Here is a 12,942-nt window from a genome sequence, read left to right as displayed (position 1 = left end):
CAGTGAGCAGTTATTGTAGTCGCTTTACTAAATTAACCAAAGATTTCAGCAATTCAAAAACTGAAATACAGACACTTTATACAGAAAGATTTAAGTACAAATAAACCAAAGTAACATTCTTCAGGAAAAGGGTTTTAGTTGTGTTTCATAAACACCAATAAATACTGAAAAAAACAAGGAAATTACAAAAGAAGCAATAGCAACAACTTTAAATTGTCCCAAGGACTATATTTATAATTAAAGCTAATTTTTGATACTTTTGCAATGGGGATTTAATCCAGAAATTCTTATTTAATTAAAAATTAAAAACAAACAAACAAAAAACCCAACATTCAGAGTATTACTGATATAAAACAAGGAAAGGAGTCACAACTAGAGCAGAAAAATGACACATCTGGTTAGAACCATATTACAATTTGGCAGGAATACTAATGTACATTGTGTATGTGTGAGAAAAAGACAGCATCACAGTTACAGACATGAAACAATGATTAAGAGTCATTATCCAAAATGAAAAGCAACATTAGTAAAAGGGAAAATGAAGACTAGAAAAGGAAAGAAAGAAAAATAAGGAAACTTTAAAAGCCACCTCTTCATCATAGTCTTCTAAGGCAAATGTTGCATGCACTACCTCCCCGAGAAACTAGACAAAGCTTTCCCATTCCCCACATATTCCACTTCATTTAGTTTCAGGAAGAAAGGTTTGAAAGAGCAGACCGCTGGGAAGAAATACTACAGACTTCTAAATTAGTGAAAGAACTTCCAGCTTCACTGTTATATTCTGGGTAAGAGGAACTGGAAGAAATTATATTTTTCAGCCTCTGAAGTGCAATGATTAATAGCAAAAGGAGAAATGCTAGGAGACTAAGGAATATAGAAACATAGACATAGACGTTAGATAAACGGCCAGGTGATGAATCCACAGAAGTTGAAAGGGATGTGGGGTATAACTCCAGAAAAGTCCCATTTTCCATGTTTCCTACAAATCCAGATGAGGGGTCGGGTTCAGACATCTCGGGGTTTGCGTTTTAAAAATCACCACAGATCTTGGATTCGAAGGCAGTTTTAGCAGCATAACAGAGGGCTTATTTTAGATGAGCATTTTCCCATCACAATGAAGAGATAACAAGTCAGCCAGTGATCAGATTTATCCTTTACTGATCAAACCCAAGAAAGTGGAAGATTGTATCCTTCAGAACTGTGAGGAAAAAGAAAAAGGGGGAAAAAAAAAAAAAAAGAAAAAAAAAAAGGAAAGATTAATTTACTAGCAGATAATGTGATTTAATGTGTACCTGAGACAATCCAGTTCTTAAGAGTTATTAGTCCTTAGCAGTGAGGTGCAATTCTTAAGGCATTAGCTAACTTCTGTCTTTACATCTCTGTATGCCAAAATGCAGTGATAAGAGAAATCCCACCCATCAACAAATTAAAATTGATCCTTTCCCAACAGGAACTCTTTAACTGAGGAACAGCCCAATCAAAATAGCTTTGTACTTTATGTGGGATAGACATGTTAGAACCCAAATTTGTTTTGTGGATAAAAGCTAATCAAGGAATGAAAAATCCCTCTCAAATCATCAGCTTTTTAACCTAGAGGAAGGCTGTTCAATGCCATGATGGATTCCACAACAGAATCCACTACCATTACCCACTTATTCCCTGTTGTCTTGCCTGAGGTGACCACAGTGAGAAAATCTGCCAGACCTGGCTTCTTACTATAGATTTACGAAATGGATCAAATGGTTTCGAAGATCAAAATGCATCTTGCTTTCATGCTGCCAGGGTGATCTCAATGGCAGACACGTTTCAGTGAAGTGTTGCAGCTTTTGACACCTACAAGCAAATTCCCGAGGAAACAGGCAGCCCTGGCAGCCCAGCAAACATGAGGGGTCTGTCTAAGAGCAGCAAAGCTTTGCCTTCAGCCTCTTTGTGTTGAAACCCGGAAGCTCTGGTGCTGGCAAAGGTCAGACTAGAACAGGAGGAGCACATCAGGCTGAGCTGCTTTTTTTTTTTTTTTTTTTTTTTTTTTTACTTTTTAAACCAATGTTGTCAATCCCCAAGTGCTGTCTGGAAGAGTGAGAGGAAACTTAGTGGTAAAGAATTGCTTGTAAAAAGCCTACATGCTGTAGCTGAATTATACACAGAAACCCATTGCCTTTGTTTTGATACAAAATAGATAATGCAAGGTGTAAGTGGGGAGCAAACAAAGCTCATTTTCTGGATATGATTATCCTTATGCAACCTTTCTATCCACCCATCTGTGGCCAACCTTTCAGTGCAGATACTTGGCACAGCAAGGAAAGGTGCCCAGATTTATTCTGCACTAAGACAATATCCATACAGTCCTAAGTTCCCAGCATCTCAACCTTGCTTTAGGCCTGGCTCAATAGAGTTATCTCTAACTCCCAGCTAGAGGTTTTGAGGAAAATCCCACTGGTTTTCATGGCAACATAGATAGCAAACTGTCAGCAACAGTAAGAAAGACAGAATAGGACCCTTAAAGTATTGTGGTAGTCTGTGGTCTCCTTCTGTGTGTCACACAACTGCTGAAGTCTTTCCATGGAAGCATCCCAACATTATTCTATGCAATGTTCTGCCTTCTAATTTCTCCTGTAACCATATTACTTCTGTTAACTTGATAAAGTTCCTCTTTCTTCAAGAGGGTGACAATTTTTAACACTTTCTTTGAGCACAAACCCCTCAGTCTAAACTAAAAATCCTCAGGAAGGATTAGATACTTTTCTGCTGGTGCTGTTTCTTCTCAAGAAGCCTTGGAGATACCTGCTGAAAATGCTTTGCAGCCACTTAAGTTATTTGCCCAGGTACTCACTGTACTTCCATGCTGTAAATTAAATTTAGGAGGTTATACTATAGGACGTAAAAAGCCATAAGAGCCCTGAGTGAACAAAGACTACGTAAAGGAGTAGGTAGAATCTAATCCTGTATTTTAAAGTTTTAAAATTTTAAATTTATTTTCTATACCTCAGAATGACATCTAAACCACTGCATAAAACAGGTCAAGACTATTCTTTGGTGTCACAGACAAGTTGCATGGCATACTGCATGAAGACATCTGAACTCCCTTTTATGCCCATGAACAGGATGGCCAAGTTGCAGCTGCCTTTGGGGATGAATGATGACAGTCCTAACCCCACATATGTCCAGGCATGGCTTGGAGAGGAGTAGCTGGCCAAAACCATGCCAGGAAGTGTGCTAGTAATTCAACAGGAGAGATGATGACAGGCCTATGGCCCAGATTAATTTACTAGTATATTCACATCCATAATGCTCTGATGGATAAAAGGTTACATTCCAGATGTTGTTTTATTGCAGAGCTTCTGGTAGTCTTAATCAAGCATCCCAACAGCCTACAAGATACGCAGGAGTGCAAAAGTGCATCTGCAAACGCCAGATAAAATATTCATACCCTTGTGGTATACAACTCATACAAATACATAAAATATATTTAAGGAAACCGTTTTTATAACACTAATAGTATTTACCCCAACAAGAAACAGTATTTATTGTACCTTGTGAAATGAATCATAATACACTGAACAGAGAGATCCTTATGAGATTATACTCCTTTTGAACTATCTTTAATTCAGTGATCCAAAATTAACTAATGGTACAATACATGTTCATTTCATGTTCTGGAAGTAGTTAAGTGTCTTAAAGCTAATTTATCCTTTTTAAGAGATAAGCTTTGAAATAGAAGATGTTTATCCTTGATTACTCGTCGTAATGAAAAGCAGATCCATTAATAATTGAATTTCTCTATAATAACTTAAGGAATTAATTCACATAAATTCTTTAATATGGCAGAAGTTAAAAGCCTTTAAATTCTTCACAAATTTGAAATCTGCTCTGTTCTACTTTTATCATTAATGGTTTTGGCCCTGGTACAAGGAAGAGCTTCAGCATAGGACTTCCTTTGAAGTGAGCAGAAAATTTATGGTCTTAAATAGGAAGCTTACAGTTAAGCAGAGATGTGAGTGCCTTGCTAGATCAGAGCCTTTATAGGTTTTACAGTGTCAATTGGGCTATTTTTAACTGAATATTTTGTGGTGAGATCAGAGGCTCTGTAAACTCTGACTCCAAATGACTATGGTCCAGATCCTCGTTGTCTCATTTACACTGCATAGGGATGTGATATGTAACTGTATCTCATTGTAAAATATAGCTTCAGCTAAAGTGACTCTTCAGGTGATATTTTAGGAAGAAAAAAATTGTAGTGTATTGTTTTAATTACACATTTAAAAAAAATAAAGACCTGAAACATAGAGTACTGCTCAGCCTAAAAAGATTTTTACAAACCATCTGTACCCTGTTGAAGTAAGTTAACAGCAACATCCTATAGAAGTGTGAACATATGAGCTCATAACATCTGCAGAGCATTCATAGGATAGGTACAAAATGTGTACAGAAATAAAATGGGTCCAATCCTGATCCCTGATGAAGTTCCCTGGTGCTATCTCAGCACTGCAAAAAAAAAGGCTGGAGATCAGCCAGGGTGGCTCAGCTGCCAACTGCTGGGCCATGAGGGACAGGGGTGCAAGAGTAGTTTGGACTGAAACGTGGATGAACCTCTGCCACGAGGCACATCAAACCTCCCAGCCTTAAAGAGCAGCTTTATTCAGTGCACTACAGCTATAAGGTCCCTGCTTCTTCCAAGACAAGAAGATAAGTTGTGCAACCATTTATCTCTCTCCTGGGGCCTAATCCTCCCAGAGGAAGAGTCCCCAGAGAAGCCAGATGTTGGCTTCATCTTCTTCCTTGGTAAGAGGTTTTGTGCATTTCTGAAAGCTAAATAGAACAATGTCAAGGCCAAAGCTGGTCCCAGAAAAAAAGATTAGGAAGTTTATTACTGACTTCAAAGTATAATGAGAAAATTGACTCAATATTTGTGATGTAGCTGGATCCAGATGACCTTCTCAGAGGCACCTATGTCATCCCAGGACAGGGACATGCAGCTTGAGGAGGCTTCATGAGTCATCAAGCCCTACCTGACTGCTGTCCCAGGCCATACTCTGTCTTTCCAACTCTGGCTAAGTTTTTGCCCCGCTGCTACTCCACTGTTACACAGCCTTGCTGCTCCAACAAATTGCTGATACAGATTCACTCATTTTAGCAAAACTACTCCCTGCATCAAGAAGGCACAGACTCCACCTCCACTCTCTGCTAGTTTTAGATATAAAAGAGAAGAAAACCTTATTCTGTTACTTCAAGTCTCCAAATATGAGTGCCAGCACACAAGGAAATGCTTCACTAGATACATGGAGCCATTTATAAATGCTCACTTTTCATATTGAACTATTATGCAAGTATTATCCTGCAGTTTCACATTGTTCATCCATTCATGTCCTCTGTCCTCATTCATGTCCACTTTCCATAGGTGATACCCACTCCTATTCCAAGGGCAGGGCTACCTGACAGATACTGCACACAGCCTCAGTTGCAGTTTTTCATCTTTTCTTCTCTCCATAGTAAGGGGGAGACAGGCAAAATGACCTTTACCAAAAGTAATGCAAACTGGGAGGTGAGGATTAAGTAAGTTGTCACCACGTAAGAGCTAAATCCCTGCTGATGTGAAGCATCGTGTCTGGGTAGCTGCGCCAAAACTATCAACTGTTTGCACCTTTGATGGCACCTGTCATAAAACTTATTTCTTCAGAACACTGCAGAGTGGTCAAGGGGAGAGACCTTGCTAATTAGCATATGCCCTGAGCGCCAAATTATATGTAACACATGCAATTTAATCTTGAGCATCACTGAGACATCGGTCGTCATCACCCTCTTCAGTCTCAGGTGAATTTCAAACAGGGCTGCAGCACTCTCCCAAGATGGCATGGAGTAAACAGAGAGCTTTTGCATAGCCTCAGGATCATAAATCCTTTACCATCCAGTTGCCTGTATTATATTTCTCTACATATCTTGATGCAACAACTCTATTTCTCCAGACACAATGAAATATAATTTAATGGTGCATACTCCCTAACACCAAGGCCCTAGAACTTGAAGAACAGGAGGTCTTTCTCAACTTAAATGATTCTACGATTCTATGATTTTATTTGGAGTTTATCAGCCATAGGTAAAAGCTTTGTTTTCTTGGTTCTTCCTGGCTTTCTGTGACTACAGGCTGTGAAATACCTTGGCTGTTTCAGAGGCTTCAAAGTGCTTAAGCAGAGAGACAAACAGATATCAAAGAAAAGCAGTGTTTTTATGCTTGATAAACTAAGATTTTTGTCCTGATCTTCCATCAGCTCTTCCTTTGCAGGTAGAAGGTATCCTAAAAAGTCCTTTTCTTATTGTAAACAACTCCTAACTGTGGAGGGCTTAATTTGCTTTTACAACAGTTGCAACAGTGAGCTCCCTTTTCCCTTCAGACATCAATAAGGGACACATCAGCTTTCCTTTCCTAAAAGCTTAAAACCCTTTTGGCTGATTTCAGCCCAATGTATACAGAGAGGCAGAGGATGAAAGCAACATAAAAATTAGATATCTACAATCTTCTTTAAAGCAGATGGTTCTGGGGAGAGCAGGGAGTTGCTCAATGACCCAACAAGGGACTGGTGAAGCTCACCCATGGGCATCTGCCCAAGGAGCCTTGGGACACCAGGCTTCATTCCCCCTGTGTGCAGTGTCCTCCTGTGGATCCATTTCTCCAGCTTGCACACACGTGTGTCCCAAGGGACACAGAAGTGTGGGTGGAAGAAGCACAGCCCCACCACTGATCTCACGTGGGAGGCAGGGGGAAGCATGGAGGGAGTCAGGGATGCGGCTGCTCCTTGCACTGCTCACAAGTCCTCCAAGGAGCCTCGTACAGATGCTGGGTAACACAAGGGACAGAAACAAATCTTCCTGTTCGCATTCCTTTCTGCTTTCTTTTAGAAGCCAAAAACCAGTACTGGACATCTTCATGTATAAATAGCACAGTAAGGACCCATGGGGACACACTTTGGGTGGTCTTTGTGGAACAACACGCCCACAAAGGATGACCTGGGACAATCCCCTTGATGGTGATCTGGTGGCTAGCAAAAGGCACTGGAATTACTGACTGGCAATCTCGCTAGGAAATGGCTAGGAAAGAGAGATCGGTTGTAAGATGGTACTCTGGCTCTGAGCAGCAATTACTTGCTCTGTATTAGGCAGACAGTTCTTTGTTTTGAATAGGAGAGGGGAGGCAGAAGACTTTCATTAAAGATGACACTGATTATCTCGATTAAAGGACTCATGAGTGTGTTCTCTGCTCTCTTTTGCCCTTTTGGAAAGTTGGAGCAAGGAGTGAACAGATAATGATATCATCCCCTTGTGACCTGAAAAAACACACCATCTCCTTTGTTCAGCGTTAGAGCAGATAGAGCAGGATAATAACTGTGCAGACTCCCAGAAGAGAGCCCAGACGATGCCAGTTAAAACCTCCTGATGTTTAAAGGTGTCCCCATTCCCAGTCCTGTTATCATGTTGTTATCACTACTTCCAAAAGCTGGCAGCAAGTTTTCACTAGATCTGTTACAAAGATTAAGATTTCTCATGACCTTTGCTTATTTGATCTATGTATGAAGGCCAGCAAGCTTCTGGTTTAATTTTCTCATCTTCCTCCCCAACACCTTTGTTTTATGCATTTGTTTCTTTAGTATATAGGACTGAACCACCACATTTTGTCTATCCAACTAATACGCAACACAAAACATTTATTGCCATTAAAATACTTTTACATGCTCATACCAAAAGACCAAATTAACTTTACATACAGGGAACCCTCCAGCCAGTTTGCTCTAGACTTGAAAAATGTAGCATTTTGCAACTGAATCAGACAATAGTTCTAGGTAGAAGAGGAGTTAGCAGTATTTTACTCAGTTGAAAATGTAGAATGATTCAGTAGGAAAGGCAAACAATGACTGCTCACTTGGCAAGAATATGATCCTTAATGCTTCTTATTCTTGCATAAATGCCTTTGGCAACTGAAAGACCACAAGTAAATAGGGTGCTGTTTCTTCATGTCCCCAGACCCCTCCAGGAGCAGTGAATTCCTTTGCCACTCTCCCTGGGAAGCAGGATCGGTCACCTACTGACTCAATAAAATGTGCACACAAGGAAAAGGAAAAACTATTTCCTACCACAAGCAAGGTCTTCCCTTTAATTTTTGATCTAATTTCATCTTTTATTATGATCTAATATGATTTAAATGTATGATTTTTAAAATCTAAGAAGAAAAGAGCCCAGATGGCTTGGTTGCAGGTTAAAATCAAGTTATATTTTGTTTGGGGTTTTGTGTGGGGCTGGGAAAAGGAAACTCTTGGAGACATAAGGATACTTAATTCATTCAAATAGGCTCAAATGCCTTTATCATTTACATTTCCCATGGATCTGCACCCTATGCAGTTATTTATATCAAAAGACATCATGACTTGGGACCAGACCCAGAACTTCTACCCCTTCAGTCACTGCCAGATGAGTCTGCTTCTATAAAGTATAAGAAAACAAGCAAGGACAAGGAATAAAATACTTACAAGCAGGATGATATAGGGATGTAGGACAAATGTCCAATGTGCAGGATGTGGATGGTTATCACGCCCAAATCTAAAGGGACTGCATGCTGAGAAGAGTGCCTATAAAAAAGCAATCAAAGCTGAAGAGTTTAGTAATAAATGCATTAATTACCTCCCCCCCCACCCCCCCCCACACATAAAACAAACAAACAAACAAACAAAGATGAAAAGTGGCAGAAATTTCAGGGCAAAACAAGGAGAATGGAGTCCTGGCATGTTTTTCATTTCTGGTAGCCACATCCTTCTGCTGTCCAGCTACAGCACTGCATGTATAATAAATAAATAATAAAAAAAAAAAAAAAAACAAACATGCTTCTCTCTTGATCTCCTCTTTACAGATATGTCTGGATAACACCCTGCCCCTCTTCTTTTGCAAAGTACTCCTGCACCAGGACAGCCTGCTGTCACCTGGTGATGCTTTAAGCGCTGAAGCTGCACATCTCCTTTCCAGTTCACTTCACGTCATCACCTAAAGGCTTCTGCCAGGAATCAGGTCTTTCTGGATTACACACCATTATTTATTTATACTCTTTATTTCAGACAAACTGCAGTTTAAATTCACTTACCTGAAACACGCCATCTGAATATTGTATGTGCACAAGCACAGATAGCAGATTTTTGCATGCTAAATTCACTCAATACTTAAAATTAAAACCTGGCCCCTGAACTGTCTTTAATAAAGCAAACTAAATTGATTTTATGTTTGAAGAAACAATCCCAGACAACACAGATTAAGGCAAAAGTATGGCCACTTTCAAGACGATCCTCTCCTCCAGGAAAGAAAAGACGCTCACACAGTCATTATCCGTCTCAAAGCGCTACCCTTTCAGCACATTTGGTTTGAACTGCATTAGAGAAGCAGATCTCTGGGGATGAATGTTAATGCATTGTTATGTTGCTTTCATCCCTTCCATCACTGAATCACTTATGGTGTAAGCCAGTCCAAGTTCAATAAAGAAAATTATCTAGTGCAGCTGTTAAAAGTCAGCATCGTTGAAATGCAAATGTTTTGATAACATTGCACTTGATAACATTGACTGTGTTATGATGTTCCACCCAAGGAGAGGCAGACAGCTTCCTGACCACCTCCCAGCCTGGGAGGAGAGGTGTGTGGCTGCAGGTAAACCCTCAGGTCAGCTTCCCCAGAGATAGACCCAGCTGGTGCTTGGACATGAGGGCAGTGCACCCCAGAACCTGCTTAGGAGCATGTTGGCTCCAGCAGGTGCTGCTACTGCCATGGAGAGCGGTTTGTAGCCCCCGTAAACCTTTTCTCGGGCAAATATGCCTCATGTAATAAAGAGCTCAATCCCATGCCCCGCAATTTCATCTGCTCATAGCAGAGATCCTTTCCCTTCCCTTTGTTTCTTTCAGAATGGATGTCTTGGGGAAGGAGGCTCAAACCTCTGCAGCAGAGACTTTATCTTTGAACATGACAAATATAAATGATTTTGCTTCTTTTCCATCTCTCCTTTGTCTCTGCAGGATCTTCTTTAGCACATCTCTCCCGACATGCACCGAGCACTGCTCTTGCCCATCCAGCCCTTCATGCAACACAATGCCCCAGTCCCCAGCAAGGGGAAGGGCCTGGGAAATCTTGAGCTGATTGAACATGCCAGAGATTCAGCGTGAAACACAATGCATCCTCAAGGCTTTTTAAATGTCTGTATTCATATTCAAATGGTTAGCATACACAGTGAGACAGCGAGGTCTGAGCTTTTAATTACCTCAAAAGAACACAGAAATATTTGGACCAGAAGACCAAGAACTGAAACTACAGGATCTCCTTTGGTTTATGTAGTCTTTCATCCTTCTTGCACCAGTCTAACACCCTTCCCAGCTACTTTGAGGGTCTCAGTTACAGCAGTAGCCCCCAGCTGAGGCCCATGCTGACCATGTTCTGACACAGCAGGACTAGGCCTGACCACATCTGCCTCTCCCACTGCCAACAAGACACACAGGGAGCAGGGACCTAGCTGTTCCCCATGCCGCTCAGGATGTGAATGTGGCAAGGAGTCTCATCACTGCACATCTGGGAGATGGGGCCCTCCATGTTTCTGCTTCCCATGGGAACATGAGTATGAATCTCACCCAGTGGACACGCAGTCACTGGGGAAATCAGTCTGCTGCCTATGTTAGTTTGCTGAAAATATGTATTTCCCACTTTTGTTGAAAACTTCCTGTGGGAAAAAAAAAAAAAAAGAGATAACTGGAAAAAAAAAAAAAAAATCCAAAATCCCATTCTCAGACTGGTTTACCACAGCGAGTACTCATATTTAATGTCTCAGTTCCCAGTCCCAGCTTATTCCCTTCCATCCCACTCTGAGCAACTTTTGTCCCTGTTGGTCACCTTCAGACAAATTCAACCCCAAGCAGAAACCTCAAAGGCATTTGAGCTCCTAAGGTTTAGTGACAACAGATGATCAGGAAGAGGAAACACTAAGGTTCAAACAGCCATTTGGTTCCCCCGATGGCTTTAGATCTCTCTAATTGACTTCTGCAGGCAAACACAGGGACCCAGATGTCACTGCCAAAGCAACAAACCCCTCCATGGGTACCTGTGGAGGCAGCAGGCTGGCAAGGGGAGACCGTGCAGAGAGAAAAAATGATGGGATTGGGATTCCCTAATTTCTGCATTTATGGAGTGACTTCTTGTTCAATCTCTTACAAACACAAATTCAAAACTTTCATTTGAAAATTTAGTGTGGGGTGGGATGACTGCACAGTTTTACATCGCAAAATGAAGGAAGACAAACCCACAATTTTCATTTAAAGCACACTTCCCTCAGTGGAAGGAGTACGTGAAAATATTGCAGCTGCTCCTGGCTTTTCTTCCCTTTCATTGCTGCATTACCCTGTTCCCGATGCCCCTTCTTGCAGATCCTCTGTTCTGCGGAGGATCCCACCAGCACTGATGAGCCTCTCTAGACAAGAAGCCACCCAGCATGTGTGTGTGGATGCAATTACCTCAGAGCAAACAGAAATTAATTAAGCTTTGCTAGCTTGTGCCTGATTCTTAACAGCAGCTCCCGATCACCACCTTTTGTATCCGATACAAGGATTCAAGGGAACTGGTACTGGGCTCCACACCTCTGGCCAAAGGGCCGGAGGGCAGCTGGCTCTCCCTGAACCTCTGTGGACTTCTCCTGGGGCAGTGTTCCAGCTCCTACGCATCGTTTACTCAGAGTAAAACCTGCCAGATAAAATATCAAGCCCCGGGGCAAGCAGTCATGATTATCAGGGCTTGCTTTCATTCTCCATTGCGTTCACCTGTGAAGCTGACAACTTGCAGGGCTCAGATCCGCTGGTTTGCATTCCTCCAGGGAAAACAGAGGGAGAAAAAAAAACTCAGGAAGATCAAGCACCATCCCCTTCACCTACCAAGAAAGGGCTAAATGTGGGTAAATCTGGAAGTGAATGGATCTCAGGTCTCTATTAACCCCAGCGGTGCCGCAGCACAGCATCCTGCCTGATGCCGGAGGAGGTGCTGGGAGCCCCATCCCTGGTGCTCCACAGGGGCCACATTTACCCCTGCGGTCACATCGTTCCAGCACATCTTAGGAGCCCTGCAGGCTTCTCCAAGGAGCTCTGATGAACACGAAGTGGCTACTGAGCTACAGTACGTTATGATGCAGGAAGTGGAATCCAGAGTAGAAGAGAACATGTTTTTACAGTAAAATTCAGGTTACACCCTGTCTCCCATATATTTTATAAAAACAGAGTACATGGTCCACATCAAGACCTAAAATGTCAATCAGACTTCGTTTAAATCTCCTTAGAAATCCTGGCACAATATAAAGCTAGGACAGGAACTGTACAGTGTATTCACCAGAAACCTTTGTTAATGCATCATTTTATTTCAGAAATTTTTCTCCTCCAAAAAACAGATACAGTACGAACAATGTACTGAGGCTGAGAATTCAAATGCCAGGTGAATTTCAGGCACAGATGTACTATCACAGGACCTCTGATTGCTGTAACTCTGCTTTCCAGCTCAGGTACCTGCTTTACCAAGAGGTGTAAGGGGTGAACCTTTCCTTTTGATTCTCTGCGTATAACCAAAAATATTTCCATTCTTATTCTACCAACGCAGGCTGCATTGCCTCCCTTGACAAAGAGACTGTGGCATTACCATATCTACAGGTGTGTGCTTCACATGCATATATTTTCACTGCTTGCACAGGGGTGTGCAGTAACTTACACAAGCACACAACGCTGCTGTGAACCACGCTGTGATGTGTAAGCATAAGGGGGCAGGGTTGCACCTGAAATGTCAGAAAGAGCAAGCAAAGATAGCTAGCACTAATCACAGACCACAGAAGGGCAGCTTCTGCTGGTGGTAGATAGAGTTATCTGTGCAACACTGCCTCTCAAGTGTCCTGGCCTTAGAGGA

The 12,942-nt window shown here is 41.7% G+C and overlaps 1 protein-coding gene across 1 annotated transcript; it reads right to left on the bottom strand.

The window, feature by feature from the left end:
- Window positions 1-686: 686 nt before the first annotated feature.
- On the bottom strand, window positions 687-8,613 carry SERTM1 (serine rich and transmembrane domain containing 1). The gene is made up of 2 exons (XM_082758760.1): window positions 8,514-8,613; window positions 687-1,198 (listed from the first exon to the last, which is right to left on the bottom strand). The coding sequence occupies exon 2, from the start codon at window positions 1,011-1,013 to the stop codon at window positions 690-692; it is 324 nt and encodes a 107-aa protein (XP_082614886.1). The 5' UTR covers window positions 1,014-1,198; window positions 8,514-8,613; the 3' UTR covers window positions 687-689.
- Window positions 8,614-12,942: the final 4,329 nt, after the last annotated feature.

Source organism: Aythya marila (assembly GCF_965140915.1).
Source record: "Aythya marila genome assembly, chromosome: 1".
Lineage (NCBI taxonomy): Eukaryota > Metazoa > Chordata > Aves > Anseriformes > Anatidae > Aythya > Aythya marila.
This window is presented reverse-complemented; position numbering and strand designations above follow the sequence as displayed.

Coding starts and splice junctions, on each gene's coding strand:
- SERTM1 (XM_082758760.1), bottom strand. CDS start 1,013: ATGTCTGAACCCGACCCCTCATCTGGATTTGTAGGAAACATGGAAAAT.